Source organism: Geospiza fortis, unplaced genomic scaffold (assembly GCF_000277835.1).
Source record: "Geospiza fortis unplaced genomic scaffold, GeoFor_1.0 scaffold66, whole genome shotgun sequence".
Lineage (NCBI taxonomy): Eukaryota > Metazoa > Chordata > Aves > Passeriformes > Thraupidae > Geospiza > Geospiza fortis.
This window is the reverse complement of record NW_005054312.1, coordinates 3094122-3113869: the sequence shown is the minus strand read 5'-3', so window position 1 is coordinate 3113869 and position 19748 is coordinate 3094122. Positions and strand designations below refer to the sequence as shown.

At 44.0% G+C, this 19748-nt stretch overlaps 2 protein-coding genes across 3 annotated transcripts in view; one reads left to right on the top strand and one right to left on the bottom strand.

The window, feature by feature from the left end:
* The first annotated feature begins 2221 nt into the window (after window positions 1–2221).
* ACP2 (acid phosphatase 2, lysosomal) lies at window positions 2222–8803 on the top strand. Of its 2 annotated transcripts, none has more exons than XM_031055744.1 (8): window positions 2222–2520; window positions 2857–2955; window positions 3105–3194; window positions 5436–5568; window positions 5644–5732; window positions 6335–6441; window positions 6659–6809; window positions 6916–8803. In XM_031055744.1, exons 1-8 carry the CDS (start codon window positions 2404–2406, stop codon window positions 6976–6978), a joined length of 849 nt encoding a protein of 282 aa, XP_030911604.1. In that variant the 5' UTR covers window positions 2222–2403; the 3' UTR covers window positions 6979–8803. The 2 variants fall into 2 exon arrangements, with proteins under 2 accessions (XP_030911604.1, XP_030911603.1); XM_031055743.1 differs by having other exon boundaries at window positions 2235–2520; window positions 6659–6834.
* Window positions 8804–9125: 322 nt separating this feature from the next.
* DDB2 (damage specific DNA binding protein 2) overlaps window positions 9126–19748 on the bottom strand; it is a 13591-nt gene continuing 2968 nt past the window's right edge. Inside the window, exons 3-11 of the mRNA XM_005419447.3 lie at window positions 19164–19294; window positions 18347–18538; window positions 15686–15852; window positions 14547–14646; window positions 12998–13175; window positions 12157–12302; window positions 11133–11297; window positions 10778–10823; window positions 9126–10309 (exon numbers count right to left, since the gene is read on the bottom strand). Of these exons, the coding sequence (XP_005419504.2) occupies window positions 10215–10309; window positions 10778–10823; window positions 11133–11297; window positions 12157–12302; window positions 12998–13175; window positions 14547–14646; window positions 15686–15852; window positions 18347–18538; window positions 19164–19294 (1220 nt within the window). The 3' untranslated portion in view covers window positions 9126–10214. The remainder of the gene's footprint in view (window positions 10310–10777; window positions 10824–11132; window positions 11298–12156; window positions 12303–12997; window positions 13176–14546; window positions 14647–15685; window positions 15853–18346; window positions 18539–19163; window positions 19295–19748) is intronic.

Here is a 19748-nt window from a genome sequence, read left to right as displayed (position 1 = left end):
CTCGGGGAGCGGCGCTCTCGGCCGCCCCACGGTGGGCCCGGGGCGCCGCGCGGGCTAGGGCTGCGGGTGGCTCCTTTGGGAAGGGAAACGCCGGCGCCGGGACTCGTCGCCGAGTACTTTCGTTCCTTAGCCCATTCCCAATGCAAGAAGAAGAAGAAGGGCCCAAGCGCAGGCTCTGTGCTGAGTCTGGCCGCGGGGTGCGAAGACAAATCCAGCCAGAGTTGTGAGACTGTTCGAGCCACTCACTCTGAAGTCCAGAGAACTAAACAGCAATGTTTGTTGTAGCTGGTATTCGTTTCTTACTTGAGCTTATGAGATTTTTTTTTCCTGTTACAATAGTTCACAAGAATGCAGCCCGTGTTGGCCCTGCCCTCCCCAGTGCACTTGAGGTACAATCTTACCAGAGCCTGTAGATGTTAGTAGTAGTTACTGGCCAGCAATGACCCTCTCATTTCCTTTCAACTGTAAGGTATTGACAGTTGCCCAAAGCTATTCATTCCCCTCTCTCTCATTAGGATGTCCTCACACTTTATAATAGTTCTTGAGAAACTGGTAGGTTTCTTCTGGAAAAAGTCACAGAGCCCTTGTGGAACCATGTACTAAGCACAGACAAAATTATAAAAGATAAAAAAAAAAAGGAAATAAAAAATCCTCCCAAGTACCTCTGCTAATAATCAACCCGTACTGAGTCAAGTGAAACATGAACAGGTGTCCAGATGAGAGGCTGGTTCAGATGGACAGCAGGCAGCCAAGTCCTACTACAGGCTCTGCACCACTTCAGTTATTCCATCTGAGCTCAATTAGCTGATTGTACAGATGGGGCAAACTAAGAATCCCCATACACTTTTCCTTGTTTCTCCCCTTCTAGGGCTTCCCAGTAAGAACCCAGCTTGTCACAGTTAAGATTACATCCCTTCTTTGACATTTACTTCATCAACAAAACTTCCAGCATTGTCTCAAACACAGATCCTTTAACTATCCTCAGTATTTCCTTTCCAAACATACTTCACTCTTATACGCCTTCTGCAAGTTGGAACTCTTTTCCTTCTCTTGCTTGAGAAAGAAAAACAAACCAAGATGTGCAAACAAAAGCTGTTCTGCTAACCAAGCCTGAACCCTTGCTCAAGTTGAGCAACCTCCCTTGTAAGAAGTGTGGCCTCTGGGTGACACCATATGACCGTCTGTCACCTGACTCAGCGACAAGCTGGAGCCTGGCAAAAGGTGCTGAAGAAAGCATGTACACTCAGGGCTTAATTGCTTGGGGTTTTTATGATACTTCTAGAATTAGGTCCTTATCTTTTAAAATATCTCATTTGTTCAGAGCTTACCAAGGATAAAAGCCAACCTGTCTAATGAGTACAGGGTCAGTTTTTTCAAGCCACTGTTAAGAGGTAAAAGTGGGCAGACATTGATGTCAGAGAAAAGACCAGTTGGGTTTTTTTCTTGTGACTGTAAAGTTTCTGAGGTACACTTCACATGAGAGGTATTATAAGAGTATATATATATATTTTATATTTCTGTCCTAACACTTAAAAAATCACTATCTTTACATTATATTTCATTCTTCGGGCTTTTTGTTCTTGTTTTGGATCAAACATGCCATTTCCAGAGACGTTCGTTTATGATTTCCTGTTGGTCCTCTTATTTTATCACTGGTTTCTCTATTTTCCCTTAACTGTTTTCAGTACACAGATACCAGAATACTCAAGTTTTGCCATGTTGACCTTCTGAACATGGCTGTATTTGTCTCATTTCTCCTTTTTCTGGCTCAGAACTCTCTCTTCTGAGCTCTAGAATGGTCAAGTCTTGGCCCATTAATCCCAAGAGCCCACAATGATCAGATAAAATCCCAGCCCTCCCTGTTTTTGTTTACTCTCCTATTAGATCACTTTTGTCTTTTTTTCTCAGATGGAAAAACTGAAGTTTGAAGAAGCCATTTCTTTTCCTGAGCACAGACAGTCATTCCTAGAACTGACAGCAGAATGCAGGAGTTTGCCTCAGTCCTGCTCTGCAAATATAGCACATTTCCTATCTGTACCCATAGTTTTCTGCATCTTTGTCTTCCTCTTCTCTGAACCTTCCTCAGACTCAGACTCCTTTCTATCTCTAACCTCTGCACACTGCATCTGGCTATCCCATTGATCCAGACCAGACAGCTCCAGTATTAGCAGATTGTCTTTGTGTGTGTCCTTACAGTTTTGTCCAGGCCAACATCAGCAGGCTCAGTCCCTTTGATTCCTATTCCCCTGTTGTCCGTGAGCAGCTGCAGGGCACTTGGCAGTGTTCCTGGGCAAGTGCCTCATCCTGTGCCTGAGCATCACCACTTGCAGGAGCGTTAGTAATGGTGCACTGTCCCTGTCCTGGCAGATCTTCATCCGCAGCACAGACTGTGATCGGACGCTGATGAGTGCAGAGGCCAATCTGGCAGGCCTCTATCCCCCAGGAGGACAAGAGATGTTCAACCCTAACATCTCCTGGCAGCCTATCCCTGTGCACACAGTCCCTGAGTCTGACGAAAGGGTAAGTTCATCTCAAAGACATGTATTGACTACTCAAGTAGTGTAGTGTCCAAAAATATTTGCTATAGTCTTGATTCAGATTGTCTTGAACTTCTCCTGGGACCTACCTTGCAGAGGTTTTCATATTTTCAGAAGAAGATGAGAGAATTCAGGGGCTGGGTTCACTCAACATGTCAGGTGCAACATCTGAGCAGACCACATGATTGGGGGTATGTCAGCAGGCAGTACTTGAGGCTGTATATAGATGTAGTCAGGGTTTCATTACAGCTGTGCATGTTTACTGCAAATTCTGTACTCCAGCATTCTTGGTGACCTGGCTGCTCTTGTCTCTGCCCAGCTACTGAAGTTCCCTTTGACCCCTTGTCCACGGTATGAACAGCTACAGACTGAAACACGGCACTCAGCAGAATACATAAATAAGACCAAAGAGAATTGGGTAAGTGATTGTTTACATAAGGTGGTTCTAGGCTTGTAGTTATCACCTCCATATAATCAGAGCTCTGAGAAAAGGGAAGGGATACCAGTGCATATAATACAGTATGAGATTAGAAAATTGAAGACCTTTCTCTTTTGTCCAACCTACAGCAATTCCTGGAGATGGTGGCAAAGGAGACTGGGATCCGGGATATCTCTCTCGAGAGTATATGGAGTGTGTATGACACACTGTTCTGTGAAGTAAGTCTGGCCATCATCTTACACCCACTGGAATCTGGTCTTTAGGATTCACTGGATTTGGTGGAAATTATTTTACAAAATCCCATGAAACAACTTTTCACCCTACAATTAGAAGTAATGTTCTAATTTCAGAATAATAACAGCTCCCACTCACTAGAGGCATGTGCCAAGAATTACCTATTTTTGCACCCTATAACCTCCCACTCTGTAGCTCAGATATATATCATGCCAGAGTCAGAAAAAGCCCTACCTCTCTTGAAAGTCGCTAGAAAATGACTGCAGTCTGAAATCTGTAGATTGTCTGTTGACAAGCCTAAGTCAAATACAGTAGAAATGAGATCTCTGCAAACTGAAGAAACATTAAATTTATTATTTAATTTGGGACCTTAATTAGGACTATTCCTGGTGATACCTCTACCTCTCTGTTTTTTTAAATCAATCACTTTTCTTTCTGTGCTTATTTTAATGCCATATCTAAAAGAAAATAATGCTATCCTAAGTTAAGCGAGGTTCACTCACATCTGTTTTTGATGTATTTTCCTTTGTCAGAGAAAGATTCTAGAGACAGATGTTACCCTTTACCATTTGGGATGGGGGCACCAAACTCAGTATTTGAGTTGATTTCTGTTGAAAACACATCTCATGAAGACTTAAACAAAATCAGAAATTGGGTTAGCTGTGCTGTGGTAACACTAAACTAAAGGTCACATATCCAGGATCCTTAAAGTTGTTACACATAAGTTTCTCGGTGTATAACTGTACAGCGTGATATTTCATGTCAAACTAGTGAATTATTGAATTATGGACACAGTAAACCAAAGCATTTTGACACTGTGTCACACTTAATTCTATGAGTGTGCAAGACTGCTTCGCTTGCTGGCAGTGGTATACAGTGGTGTGCACTATTTTGGGGGTGTAAAATATAAATCAGCAGGGAATTGCACTTTTCTATGTAAAGTAGCAGCTTGGGTTGCTACGAGCTGAGAATATTCCAGTCCAAAGCTGCATTGTCCTATGTGAATCTGCCCTTTGTATCACAAACCTCATTTCCTATCTTGTAACAATCACAGTGAATCAACATGTATTGGTAAAAAAATACCCTTTGGTCAGAGAGATCAAGAATTTCAGATCTTCATTTTCAAGAGTCACTTAATGAGCTTGCAGATTGGGCCTGGAAGGCCAGCTGACAACCACTATAATCCCCAAGAACTTTGAGAACAGCCCACAGTCCCAAAGCAAAACCAGAATGTTGTTAAGGAAGGAGTGTTTCTCACTCAGAACTGTACCCTCAGGCTGATTGGTCTCTTCAGCTTCTTTGGTCTTCCTCCTTTTTAGCAAGTCATGCAAAAAGTGCCCTGAAGAGGATTGTTTTTCTCACCTCTGCCAGTAGAGTCATTCTACTATCTGGATGGAGACAATAAAAAAGTCCAAGAAATAGCTGAATTTACCTGTGATTCTCTTTGTAAATTAATGAAGAACTAACTAAATATCCAAGCTGCTGATGGAATTTCTCTGAACCACTCAGACAGAATGTACCCTTAAGGATATTCAGCCTCAACTTCCGGAAATCTAATGGGATGCGGCAAAGAAAATTGTTCTCAGTAATGCTGGGAAACCACAACTGCTGTTTGTCTGCCATTATAACTAATCCTTTCACGTAATGGGTTGGCTGCAAAGCAAGTTCTTCTCTTGGTTCCCAGTTCTCAGACTCCTGGGTTTCAGTACACGGCTTTGTCAGTGGTGCATCCCACTATTCTGTCCACAGAGCACGTGCTAACTTTGTCTAGTGTCTTTCAGTGGTCCTCAGAGCCTCCAGGGAAACAGGTGCAGGTACACCGGAAACCCTGAGCTTGTGTTCACTCACTTACCTGTTTTTGTTTTTTTTCTTTGACTGCATGCCATCTGCAGGGCAGAATTAGCCACATGTAAAGTTAATGCCCTAAGATTATTGTATCAATTACAACATAACCTTGCATTCCAACTGTGCTTTCACAGAAATGTAGCTCTTAGGTTGCAATCTTTATTCTTCTCATTACTATTTTCTGGAATAACACCAAAACCCACATATATTCTTTGTATCCAGCATAGCAGTGTGAGGTCAGAAGCACAAATAGGGAAGGGGCATATTATATTGCATATTTAAAATAGTGTAGGAAAGTAGCAGCAGTATGGCCACCCTCCCCTTCTCTGTTTAATCTGTGACCTGTGCTACCTGCACATGAATATTGTTTCTCTTTCTAGCAAGCACACAAAATGGATTTGCCTGGATGGGTAACTCCAGAAGTCATGACTCACTTGAAGGAACTAAAAGACTTTGGTTTTGAATTTCTGTTTGGGATCCACAATCGGGTAGAAAAAGCTCGTCTGCAAGGTGGTGAGTGCACTGGGGAGGGAGCCTTGTGCTGCTCTGTCTGGCTTTTGCCTCTTACCAGCTGTTCTCATTCCTCAGGGGTCCTGCTGGATCACATAAGGAAAAATCTAACCAAAGCAGCAAATGCTTCTGCCCATCAGAACCTAAAACTACTTGTCTATTCAGCGGTAAGTTAAAGCTGGGGCTGGCTTTTAGCCATCTCCTCCTGCCTACAAGGGATTGGGGTTTGGTGATAGTTTTAACCCTTTCTAGCTTCCCTACAGCCCCTGTGCAGTGATCAGGACATGCATCTTTGCCTCTGACTGGGTGGGAGATGCAGTATCTGGCATCGTTCTTCTGGGATCCCTGAGGAAAATTCCCAATGTGTCCTTATTCCTGTTAGCTCAGGCTCATGAACAAGACTGGCAGACTTTAAGGAGACACTATTTATTTGCTAGATGGGTTGATGCTACTCAAATATGATGTTTCAGAAGTGTGGATTCAGTTGTCTCCAGCAGCCTACTGCCTGAAAGGCCAAGCATTTCTTCCAAATTGCTCTCTAGAGATTCTCAGAAAAACAGTGCAGTATATATATGGCTGTTTCACTTCCTCCCCTTCTCTGACACCATCACAGACCACTGTTCTAGCAGTACAGTTCCTCTCCCATTTCCAGATGGAAGTTACAAAGGTGACGTCCCCTCTGCACTGCCTTCTCCATTACTGGTATGGTCTGAGCTGCCCTGACACATCCCTAAGGGTGACTGATTTGGTTTTTTTCCCTCTTTCTCAGCATGACACCACACTTGTGGCACTGCAGACGGCTCTAGATGTCTACAACAAGATCCAAGCACCATACGCCTCATGTCATTTATTTGAACTGTACCAAGAGGATGATGGGTGAGGGCTGCAGTTAAGACATCTGCTGTGATTTCCCCTCGAGGGTTAGACACCTAGGCTAGGCTCCACTCCTGGGGCATGCAGTCTTGCTCCTAGTGGAAGACTCATGAGGAAAACTTATCACCAGAATAAAGGAAAGGGTGTGCACACTTAGTTTTTGGGAAGGGATGACTTCAACTAGAGAAAAAAAAAACACCTTGCTCTGTTTCGTTTTCAGTAACTTCTCCGTGGAGATGTTTTACCGGAATGAGAGTGGGAAGGAACCCTTCCCACTGACAATCCCTGGCTGTCAGCATAAATGCCCATTGCAAAGATTCTTGGAACTCACAGATCCTGTTGTGCCCCAGGACTGGGAGCAGGAATGCAAGGTATCAAGCAGCATGCATGACACAGGTGAGCCCTGGCTTGACCAGAGTGTGGCAGAAGGGAAAGTCTGGATGACACCATGCTGACCACTTATTTTCTCCCTTACAGAACTATTTGTGGGTTTGGCTGTGTGTGGATCCATTCTCCTTCTCCTTATTATTCTCCTCTTGACTGTACTCTTTCGCATACAGTCTCAGCCCCCTGGCTACCGGCACGTCTCCAATGAAGGAGAAGAGCAGGCCTGACAGTTGCTTCAACTCCTTCCCAGGCAGTAGGAAGGAGCTGTGTTGCCCCTAAGGATGATTGGGCACCTTCAGTTATTCAGCCTTCTTCTATTTTGGCCTTTACTTCCCAGAACAGAACTGGACTTGATTTCAGGATACTTTCTAAAGGTGACATCCTTTAGAAATAACTGAGAAAAAGAACTGAGCTACTTTAAGGAAATGACACCTTAACTTTGAAGCCAATATACTCTGTGGTGCTCTGGTCCTCATACAGCTTACCCAGTCTGGGATTCCCAACATGGCCAGTTTCAAGTTTTCGTCCTTTCAAGTGACTGTAAACGTTACCACTCACCATGACTGTGGCACAGAAGCTTGGGTTTGCAGCAGCTGCCACATCCAGTTGCATTTCTCTTCAGGGTCAACCCACGTAGAGTGCTTTTCCCTCCATCATGGAGCTGCTGATGGTAGAAAGGCTGAACTTGAGCCGAGGGTACAGCTCACCAACAATGCACCAAGACTCATCTACTGTCCATGCAGAGGGAACTTCTGCAGATGATGAGAGAAATGTAAAGTGTTTCTTGAGGTTGCTGTCAAGTAGTTGCTGCTGGCAACTGGGTTTTTTTTCTCCTCTTCACATTATGGGTCAAGAGGACTGTACAGGAATCAGGACAAGCCTGAAAACCTAGCAGTTTTCAATCAGTCCTAGGATTTGGCTCAGAGTAGAATCAAGAGTAAACCCAAAAAAGCTCTCTCATGAGAGAGAGCAATCCCTGTGACCGAAGCAAACCCACACTCAATTTCTTGTGCAATGTTGGCTCTAGAAAGGAAAGTCCCTCTAGATAAGAAACTTGGTTTCTGTCTAAAGATCCCAAGTTTAAATTTTACTTCCCACATCTGAACTTCAAGGACCTATTAAAGGGAATATCCAGTACTCCAGATAGTCCAGATTTCAGCCCAAGGAATATGCTTTACTAGCAGAATGTTTTTATGCTGTAATTAAGAGATGTAGCAGAGCTGTTTACCTAAGACTAGATTAAATGCCAAGTTCTATAGTTTTTCTTCCTATCTTCCCTACTGGATGGACAACAAACATTAAGGATCAGAATTGGCAGGCCAGTGTGGATTCCTTTATTTGACGCACTTGGGCATTTTGTCCAAAGTGTGATTCTTTCTCCAGCCTGGCCTCTCTGCACACTGCAGCTGCAGCAGAGACCTTCACACCAAGTGTTCACTACCTGCCTTGTAGTTTTTGGTAGAAAATGAGAGACTGCAGCAGGCACCAGAAGCACAGGCTCTTCACGTGGTGAAACTGCACATTCACTTCCTACTTTTACTTCCCTTTCTGATGCAGTTCCCCTCTTGGATGCAGAAGCCAGTTCTAAGGTTACAAACATTTCCTTTTGTTCCCCCTAAGGAGTACCATGGGGACTTTTCTCCACACCGTAATCAGCATCTGCCAGCATGGGAACCCTAAATCAGCAGAAGCAGCTTGCTGTTCTCAGCATCTTCCTCACCTTTTTGTCCTCTGAAGATACAGACTAGGTCTCCTGCACAGCAAAACAGTCATAAAGAAAAAGCTACTGCCTGTGAGAACAGGCACAAGAAAGAGGTAATAGAAAGTGCATTTAAAAGGACCAGACCTGTTATTTTTAAAGGCACCAAATTTTGCACACACAGCAAAGATTTTTATGATGATTTAGACATTTTGACTGTGAATGACTTTCTGTACTTGTTCCAATACATTTCATTATTAAAATCAATTTCTCACTGAACTCTTCTCCTCTTCTCTAGGAGTTCACAGGGTTAGCACCACTGTGCTCAGTGTTGGAAAGCAGAGAGAATTTACTGCAGCATACCCCCCTAAAGGAATTCCCTGTTTCACAATCCCACACATCACACAGGGAGATCTGACATAAACTGGTTTGACTGCAGCAGCTATTAAGGGATACAGCTGATGATGCATCCTGTCCAACTTGGAGGGGTCTGCTGCAGACCCAGTACTATGTCTCATAGCCCTCCTGTAGAAAGGTTTCAGACTTCTCCCCTGTGAAGGCAGTTCAGTAGTATCCTCAAAGCAGCCACTCTATCAAAGAATTTTAGTTTAGTACAAAATTTTATTGATATTAATATTGCAAAACTATAAATGTGAATGTGAAGAATCTGCACAGGCCTGGAGCCCATCCCATCCCATCAACCTCTGGAACAGCAGCAGCCTTGTAAACAAAGTAGAAAAAGCAAAACTTAACCCTTTAACAACAGTCTTGAGATTTGGCTCTGAGCAGGGGTATCTGGAAGAAAACCCTCATTTGTTTTATAACGCTCTTACCAAATATTCTGAAGCACATAGGCATAGGTGAAAAAAAATGCCTAATCATTGGCAAGAAACAGCCTATAACTCTGAAAATAGAAACTACAGAATCAGTAGGTGCCCAGCTCCATACTGTCCTTGCCATCAATGACAGAGACCTCTGGCATCCCGTTCTTTGTGGTTCAGCTGCAAGCAGAGAACAGGCTAAGCCTGGTGTTTTAACCAACACATTTTCCAAGCTTGCATATGGGAGAGCTTGGTGTTTCCTAGGATACCCAAGCTATCCATGAATTCACCCCTGTGAACATTCTATCTTTTCAGGATGTCAATCCTGTTAGCAAATGGTTTCTCAGCTTGGTTGGACTAGAACAAGCTGGGGACCCTGTCATGAGCTGCTCCACTGCAGACTACAGGAAATGGGAACCTCTGACAAGTGATGACAAACAGATATGGTAGGCTGAAAGCAGTAACTTCAGCAAGATCTGGGAACTTCTCCTAGTGCCTCAGAAAACGAGTAGTAACTCCACTTGGAGGAACCAAGTACTGACATAACTTTCTAGAAAGGGAGGCCAAGAGGATCAGGGAAGCAACATCAGATCCGAGGAGGAAGGACAAAGTCTAATTCCCTGCATGACTTAATACTCCCATTGCCAACAATTTGTATGCTGGGATTCAGAAAGGATCAAAATACTGAAGCAGTTCTCTAGATTCGCCTCTTTTTACTTCCTTCCCTGCGGTTTAGAATCACTGCTTTTTGTTTTCATCTCCTGCAGCTCCCCAGACATTAACTTAGCTTTTGAGTTTGCTTGTGCCAGGATTTGCCTGCCTCTGCCCTCCATGTCTGGATGAACTCCAGCTCCCAATCCCCTGTTCTCTCATGGTTCAAGCTCCTCGTTTGTCATGGCTTTCAAGAGATGTTCATGCTTCTTGGCTGCCATCTCCTCCTGGTTCCAGATCAGAATATTAAAGCCTGAGAAGAAAAATTAAATACTGTATATCAGAAACTCTGCATCAATCATAATACCTTAGGCTATGTCACTTAAATGCCAGAAATTCAAAAGACTTTTCTTAGGTATTTTCAAAGTATGGAGGATGCAAAAATAGTTATTGCAGATGCCGTGTCCACATAGCCATGGAAATCTGATCTAACTAAGAAATATATGTAATTCCTAGTGTCATCTGTCACAGGTCTAAGACCTAAATCTATAGCAAGCTAACTTAACCCCAACACAGCCTGTGAAAAGCTGACTAAACTTGGCTCTGCAGCCTAGGAAATGAGATAAATTAAACAAAGGGAAATGGTACAGCCTAGCAGGAAAAGGGTTTTCCCCCCTCCATTGTTTTCTTCTACTGCTTCATGGATGGCATGGAATACCAAGCCAGCCCTTTCCTGGGATTAGAACCCACACATTTAGTGCCCCGCATTCTCTTCACTTACCCATGCCAGAAGCCAGTGTGTCTCCCATAGGGTTAAATTTATTGAGCTGAAAATGAAAACACAGAGTCTGTAAGAGCATCACTGCTTATGTAACAGTCATAAGAGCACCACAGCTTATATAACAGCAACAAACCATCTGGAATAAAGAGTGTTCTCTATGAGTATCACAAAAACCCCACAAAGGACCATGGGCTAGCCCTGCTTGAGTCAGCAGTTTTAGCTGGCAGCCATATCCCATGGCAGCATAAGTCTGTCACAAGTAAACTGGATACAGTTCTAGTCCCTAAGCCATGCCTCTTTCCCACAGACAGAGCAGTGTTAATGACAGCCCTTTCAGCTGCAGTGCTCAGCTCACCGAGATGATCCCAGAGGCATTTGGATCATAGAGCTGATACACCATGTCGCCGGTGTTTCCATCGAACACATCCACGGTGCGCAGCTCGTTCAGTGTGTACCCGGGGAACTTGGGGTCTGGGTAGCGACCTACCACTATGAGGTCATAGCGAGGATGCCACGTCGCCTGATCAGGAAACAGAGTCATGTAGAGCTTAGGGAAAGGGACAGAGCTCAGCACTGACACAGTGCAGACAACTGACACTGGCAGCAACTCTTATTATATCCCACCCACAGCTTGAGGAACACTGCTCCACTGGGAGCTGCAGCAGTGTAAATATCCACCCACCAGTGTAGTATCTTTGTTGCAGTGTGATGTAATACCCTGTTCCAGCTATCCCAGTTCCTTTCCCAGGTGTGCCAATACTTTCTCCCTTCCCCTCCGCTTGCCTCCTGCTGAGAGCTGTCCATCAATCTCGGTAGGCCAGCAAGGGCATCGTCTGATTGGCGAAGTTCAGAAGATGCCCCTCAGCCTTGGGGACATTGGCCTATCCAGGTGCCACTTGTCTCTTGAGACTTCCCCCCTCCCACCTGGTTGGTGGCATACCTACCCCTTCCCCCCCCCCCTCCCCGGGCTTAAAAGACACGGCGACCACACGGTTTGGTGTTCTGTTGGAGCTGTTGCAAGATTCAGAGATCTGTGACCTAGGAATAAAGCTCTGGATAAAAACCCTCCAGCAAGACCTGTCTCCTTTTTCCTTCACCCTTGCCTAAAGCCTTTCCACCAGAGGTAAAACTGAGTTCCTGCTCACCTGGACTTGTCCCAAGTGCCAGCTGCAACATACAGCTAGCCAAAGGAGTCTCTGAGGTAAAATCCCCTCAGTTGCTGCCTCTGGTCAAGCAGGAAGAGCCAGACGAGCCCAGGCACGTTCCATCCGGTAATATTGGGATTATATTCCAATATATCTTGACCAGAAATCAGACCATTTTTGATTTGCAGACAGCTGCTAGCACCAAGCATGATGCTCCTCTTAGACTAAACTCACCTTAATAGGTGTGAGGTGCTGAAACTGCCTATGTGGATGTGGAATCAGATGCTGTGGCTTGGTCCAGTCTGAAGATGAGTAAACCCTGATTTCATTGTGCTGGTCTGTGCTCAGAAGCTTGGCACCATGTGTTGGGCTGAAGTAAGCTAGGAAAGTGGGAAAATAAGGCAAACTAAAGATCACAATGCTGTGACTGACAGCATTGTGTCACATTTCACTGACTGAAAATCCATCACTATTTCTTTAACTGAGATGTGAATATGGCTGTGTGTCCCAATAGGTAAGACTCTGACAGGACAGACTACCTGTCTCAAACAAACTCAAAACTCTTAAAAAAAGAAAGCTGAAACCTACCCTGCTGGGTTACCTAAGAAGAAAATTTTTTCTCATTTCAGAATCACAGGAGGAAACATTGCAAAGAAAGGAACTTGCTCATTCAAATGGCAAGACAGTGGAATAATGAGATGGATACCTGCAGTTTGGACTTCCATCAACTGGTGAAGTTGCACCCAAGAAACAGAGGTTTGAGTTCCATTCTCTGCTCTTGTTAAAGGGATTGCCCCAACAAATTCAGTTTTCTAATCTCAGCCACTGCTCCTTTCAAACTCACTTCTACGGTACAGTGTCACAGTTTGTATGGCAAGTCTTAACAAGGTGCTGCAGCTGCCCTAGCCACCTCCCTGCCTCTGGCCACACATTCCCAACAGTTTCCTTGCTTTAATTACCATGCAACTTGGAATCTGAGTAAAACCTAATACTGCCACCACAATAAAAGCTGAGCCGAGTGGACTCTCTGCAGAAATCCAGTGCAACGGAACATGCAATGAAATCCTTAACTCACCTGCATTGACAGGTTTCTCATGTGGAAGCAGATGAAGAAAGTTTGTTTTGTTTTTGATGTTTCTGAGGTCCCAGATTTTGACTGTCTGATCCACAGATGCTGTGGCAAACATCCACTCACATCGGGAGTTAAACTCTACATGAGTCACTTTCTTCTTGTGCAATTTCAGCTTCCAGACCTGCATCAAACAGAAAATCATGTAGAACAAAATAATCAAGATCTGGAGTAAAGAAATGAAATTATAATCTACTAGTGCCAAGTAAAGAGGTCTCACATTTATAGAGTAACAAATCTTCTACAATTCACCAGGAGTGTATTCACTGGAAACAAGAAAGGAAAAGAATGACCTTGGGAAATAACTATTTCATTTTAGAAAAACTTTGATCTGACAATTTATTACAGCTATGAGAAAAGAAAACACAAGCCCAGGCCTTCATGGAGGGAAATATTAGTGCCACTGTACAAAGCAAGATCACATCTGGAAGACCTTAAGCAGTGCCAGCCTTTCACTTGCAGAAAGATTTAAACAAACTAGAACATGTAGTGAAAATCTGCTGCCAAGATAACAAGATGGAAGGAACTGCTTTGTGTGGAAAAGCAAAAAACCTTCATTTAAGTCAAAAAAGTGAGAGAAAATATAATTAGCTTCTAGAAACATGTCACCAAAGAAACACGAGGGTAGGACAAATATTTCAATTAACAACAACAACTAAACACAAAGTGGCCATGAATAAATTTCTATATAAAGCCAGAAGGTTATCTCTCATCTAAAGGCTGAAGCTGGCCTATCCTCTCTAGAATAATGGATATCTCCCCACTGCAGAAAAGACTGTCACATTCTTTCAGGGGGAAAAAAAAGTAAGCAACTAACACTGAATACGGACAAGTCACTTGGAGTGCTCCTGACTCTGCCCACTACTTTGCACAGATCATTGGGTGGCAAACTTTTACAGACATTACCCTTACATGCAGCAGAGACGGCAGTGCCAGTGTGACAGTACAGCAGGCACTCGAAGCAGGGCCCACTCCAAGTACTCTCTCCTCTTTCACCACACTCCAGACTCACAGTGCGCGCCTCTGCCTGCCCTCTCGTGTCCACCGGCAGGAGTGCAATTTCCATCCCAACATTCAATGCATTACTGCTCCGTGCCTACCCTCAGGTCATCGAAGGGTGCACAGCAATGCAGTACCTCCTAAATGACTCTCATCAGGGCACTAAGTTTCTGGAATTGTGAAGGTTGTTGGCAGAGGGTGCTCACATCTTCAGGTTACCCTATAATTACTCTGGCTAGTAGCAAATACTCTTAAGGAAGGGGCAGCACATGACAGGTAATAATTCCTTGTTTAGAAATTATTACCATTATACTCAATAATGTAAAATGTCTACTGGGTGGCAGAAGTAGAGGATTTCTCACCACCCAGACAATGAGCAAACTCATCTCCTGAGCTGCAAGTCATTTGCTCCTCTTTGCAGGGTCCCTGTAGAGTAGGAAAGCACATGAGCCATGAAGATTCCTGTAGAGGAGATGCTGCATGGAGCCATACAAACCTCTTCACCAGAAGTGCTGAGCAGGACCACATTGCCCACATTATCACCTGTCACCACTGCATGGCAGCTTGCAGAAACGTCCACACTGCAGTACCAGCAACTAGAGAGAAAGACACAAATCAGTGCTGTTCCTACAAGAAAGTGAAGGCAGTTCTGGTTCACATCTCCTCCCTGACAAGGGAGACTGCAACAGCTTGTAAGTGTAATCTGCCTGGTGGTATGGGTCTGAGTATCAGGAAGAAGGACAGCTTATCAGCAATGTTTTGTCTGTGACTGAATGTGAAACAATTTCAAAGTCATTTTTAAGTGCTTATTAGGTGTAGTGTAACACATTGCAACAGTGGAACATAATTGAGGCTGAAGAACCACTTGGTGCCTGCACATGAAAATACCTTGGGAAAGATCAGAACATCCTTGGGACTTCAACAAATGTGGAGAAACAGCTTTAAAATTACGTTTTCCACAAAACACTGAAGCAGCAGTAAAGACAGAAGCTTTGGACTGAAAAGTTGCACATCAAACTGTCTCAACTTCATGCTCCAGGAAACAAAACTGAATAGAAACTTATCTGATCAAGATATATGTCTTAATGCCAGCTCTCCCAGGAGAAGGGCAGTGAGAATAGAGCTGGAGTCCTTTGGGAACTTGTTGCAAAAGCTTCACTTGCAAGATACATTATTCTAAGAATTCAAGACCATGGAAATCAACATGATCAGCCTGAAGTCTGCAAAAGGGCCACGGGGTAAACTCAATAAACTGAAACTCAGATTGTGCAGGAATGTGGCGTGGCTTTCCTTATGGTACCTGAGCTCCCACTGACAAAACAGACTACTGACAACAATGAAGAGAAGGAAGTTACCCTGCTCTTCTCACCTCACATTTAATCAAGTGAAAAGCCACAGTACCTGCAAGATAGGAGACGGCATCACCAGAAAGTAACATGGGAAGATGTGGGCGGCACGCTCAGCTAATGTCAAAGCCTACATGCCCTGTGGTGCCTAGCAACCAGGACCCTGTCTCCAAGCTGCCCCATGGGACCAATTCATACCAAGAGTCTCCTAACACTGGCAGAGATGAAGAAGCAACACAGCATTAACCCCAAGGAACAGAGAATTAACCTTGCAGTGCCCTCTTCTCACCAAACATTATGATGCTCATGGCCACAGTCCAGGGCACGAGAGATCACCTGCACCGCTCTGCCCTCAAGATCCTGCAGACTTAGGGTGCCATCACCTGATGCCACATAAAGCTTCTCTGCCTCATAAGGACTGAACTTGATGTCTCCGAGAGAATTTCCTGGCCCTTTCTGAAATACACACAAAGCCAAGAGACATCAAGGTTAGAGTGAAAGTGAAAATCTTAATTCAACAGTCACCTCCTGGCACACACTGTCAGTTTCTCTAGGTACAAGCACTGCTTTCTGGCAGAGCATATACACAAAAACTCTTTTTTTCTAACCTGCTTCAAATCTGAGCACATACATTCTGAGCCTTCAAAGTTTGGCCTGCAAACCTCATTAGCAGCAAGGACTGCTGCTTGTGTTATGGAGGTAGGACTAATCTGCAGTGAACTACCTCACTCAGACCATGCTTAGGAGATAACAAGCAACACTAGCACCATTCCACATAAACCATGTAAAATCTCATAGCCCAGCACCAAGCTTTTCTTACAGAAACTACACTGACTAGCTCCCTAGGCTGCTTCCAGTGCTGTATCTGGTCTTTCTCAAGGTACCAGCAAACAGGAAAAGCCAAGTGCAAATCTTACTTATGCTAACCCCATGGCAGGAATGTTATGTTCTATGTTATGTTGTATTGTTATTGTTGTTACGTTGTTTTCCCCTAGTTAGTCTACTGAGGAAAAGAGGAAACCCTACACAAAGACAGAAAAAAAGAGTGCTACCTTGGAGTCCCCAAACTCTTTGGTACTCAAGTGCACTCCATCTGCTGCTCACAGAACAACTACTTAGGTCTCAGGATGCAGTTTATCTCTCCTTGCTCACCCCACCAGTCATCCCAGCATGACTTGGGTTCACCTTCTGCCCTATTACAAGCTTGCAGGTGAACAGATGAATTAAAAAGTAACCATGAAAGCTGCACTCAGAAAGAATTAGGTGGGGGAAAGTAAAGCGAAAGCTAACTCAAATTCTCTCACCTTCAAGCACAGAACTCAAGTAACTAATTGAAGATCTCAGGCTTCCTCATGAGTCCACAGAAAAAAAAACAGTCTTGAGAAGATAATTCTGACAGCTGCTTCTAGCAATTCATCTCCTCTTTTCACTCACTACTGAAAGAACCCAGACTCTTAATTTTGGTATTTTAGACAAGCACCAGAAGCTTGGTGGGATGAACTGGCATCACCCTAATGGCAGGCACTGCTTTAAGTCAGTGGCATTTGTGGAGAAGCATGGAGAGAACTATGAATTGTCCTGTAAAAACCACCTGACATCGAGCAGCACTGCTAGCAGAGGAAGACGTTAGACAGTCCCCAGGACACAGAGCTTTCTGATGTGTTAAGAACGCACAAGTAAGGAAATCCACTGGATCCCCACTCACTCATGTACAACAGGAAGTAAGCAGCATCAAAGAATCCCTCCCCATTAGTGAAAAGCTCTTTCCTACCCACTACCCCATTTCAAGGAAAAATAAAAAGAATGAGCCTCCCTGAAATTCAGAGAATAAAGGACATGTATATGGGGAAGAGGAAGCCCAGCTCTCACATATTAGAGACAAACATATCTCTCCTGTTTCTTTTGCTCTCTGTAGTGCTTTCTGCCAGCAGGACACAGAGGCCCAAAGCATTACTGTATTCTTACTCCCAGTCCTCGGTGCTGGTGAAGACCCGGAGAGTATGGCCATTAAAATCCTGCAGGGTGGTAGTGCCGGCAACTGACGCAGTGTACAGCTGACTAGGGTTAAAAGGGTTAAACTTCATTGCTGTGATGGCCCCTCCAGCTCCCATCTACAAGGAAGGGGATGAACAAAAGAAAAATCCACTGAGTGATGGGGAAGGAGAAAAGTGTGTTCTGTAAGTCTGCAGGCACTGCGATGTCTTTAACAGTAACAGTGAAACACACCACAGTCCTCTAAGCAGGAAAGACAACCATGTCTCTGACATGATGGTTGTCTAAACTAGGAGCTGCCTTCCTGAAAGACAAATCTGCAATTTCTTCAGTTCCCAGGCAAGGTACTCCCCTGCTGTCTGGCACCACACTATTTACAAAAAGAGAAAGGTGACTCTGGAATTTCTGGAAGATAGACCTCTCAATGTGTCTCTATCTTAACTTAGAAGGGTGATAAAAGGTACAAAGTCTTTGATCCCCTGTTGGAATGGAAATGGCTGAATACAGCAATGAGGGGGTATGCCAGATGTACACACCATTCATGCTATCTTACTTTTTCTCTTGAGATGAAGGCACCTTTTTTCTCCCCAAAGATGTTTCTTCATCTGCCACAATAAAAGGTGAGCAGAGAAAGATCGAGACCTAAACCAGACAGACCCTTCTCTGCCTACTTGTTTCTGGCATCCCTTGGTTTTACCAGTTGCTGTATTTTCCACTGAGCACAGACCAAGTGCTGCTTCATTACAAACTTAATCACCATGCCTCAGTTCTCCCCAGTGCTAAAACAGTCTGGGACTTGGGAACAGACATGCTGTTGCATCTCAGTCCTACCTATAACTAGCTATGCTGAAACCCAAGACCCTTATGTGCTTCTCACAACAAACCTCAGTTTTTATCTGCAGTATTTCATAGTATTCCAGTTCTCCCTCCCACCCATTCCTCACATATAGAGGCTTACCCCCTTTATGAAGCAGGTTTTAGCAAGTACTTCACAGTCCCAAAGGATGATGTCTCCACCTTTGGAACCGACAGCTAGCGTACTGGGGTGTGTTGGGTGCCATTCCAGACATGTCACTCTCCTGTCAAAGGGACTTGCTCTTCGGAAGAGGCAGTATGAGGAAAGAGAATGCAGAAAAGCCAGCTCCAATCTCTGTTACAAAAGGTAAAGAGAATTATGACTTTTGCAAGCATCCCTGAGATTCTCTGAATGAGGAACGCTAACAGTTTCTAATTGTCATTAATGTTAATATGTTCACACAAAATCTTAACAACAAAGCTTGCCCAGGTGCTTCCCACCTATGGATGTTACAGGAAGAATTAATTTTCAAGTGAAAGGCATTTGGCTCTACAAAACAGTAAAACATTATGGACTTGAGACTATGTCTGTAAAGAGGAAAAAAATCAATGCTTAACCTGACAAGACTGGCAAAGTAGAGTGGATACAAGAACAGTATTACAAAATAGTCAGATCAGCATGCAAAAGTATCACTGTGCAATAACTCAACAGGGAGAGTGGACAAGTTTAAATATGATTCAAGGAAGTACAGAATTAACAGAGGATAAAAATTGGCAGGGCTGGGTCAACCAAAAGGGAAAGCCATCTCAGCTCTTCCGTTTTATAAGATTAAGAAACATAAGGGTGCACTAGACTTGGAGCCACAAACTGTGTACGTGGGGAACTTTTTAGGCTCCTTAAAGTTCCTCTGCTTGTGCTGAAGATCTTTTGATGTAGGGAGCTGAGATGTCCAACAGGTCCTGAAGGATACATTCCTCACCTGCCTGAGCTGTGCCTGAATGGAGCCTCCCAGCATTTTCTGGTAGACATAATGAACAATGCTGCATCGCCGCTCCAGCTGAGAGGAAAGGACTCTCTTGTTTCTCATCACAAACCCACCTCCACTGCAACCTGCCAGTGAGGAAAAGAGTAAAACCTACTGATTAGCAACACCTGTCATGCTCATTCAATATAAACAATATAGGAAGACATCTGCATTTTCTGCTACCTCCATGAAAAGCTTCAGCCACAAGACAAAAGCTTCTAAATAATTCTTACACATCTAAGGTGCAGCAACTTCTGCAATTATGGAGTCCAGTGCATCCCATAGGCCACCAGAGATTTGTGTATGCTTCCTCTTGTTAAACCTTCCTTCTCTTTCCCACAGATTTATCAAAGATAACAGGAAAGGACTAAAGCAATGCCACTGGTGGGTGGTACACCTCTTGGACAACATACAATTTCAATATTTCATACCCAAAATGCAATGCTGCTATTCAAAGCCCCAGCAACTTGGAAATATGCCATGGGAGGTGGTAAGCCCCTGCATACAGCAAAAGAAAAGTCATATGTGTGATCAGCAGGA

What these genes read in the sequence shown, in the direction of transcription:
- ACP2 (XM_031055743.1), top strand. Translation starts at nt 2,404, where the DNA reads ATGAGTGCAGAGGCCAATCTGGCAGGCCTCTATCCCCCAGGAGGACAA. An exon ending in AAAAGCTCGTCTGCAAGGTG is followed by an intron (nt 5,569 to 5,643) that starts GTGAGTGCACTG and finishes CTCATTCCTCAG; the next exon opens with GGGTCCTGCTGGATCACATA. An exon ending in AAGCAGCATGCATGACACAG is followed by an intron (nt 6,835 to 6,915) that starts GTGAGCCCTGGC and finishes TCTCCCTTACAG; the next exon opens with AACTATTTGTGGGTTTGGCT.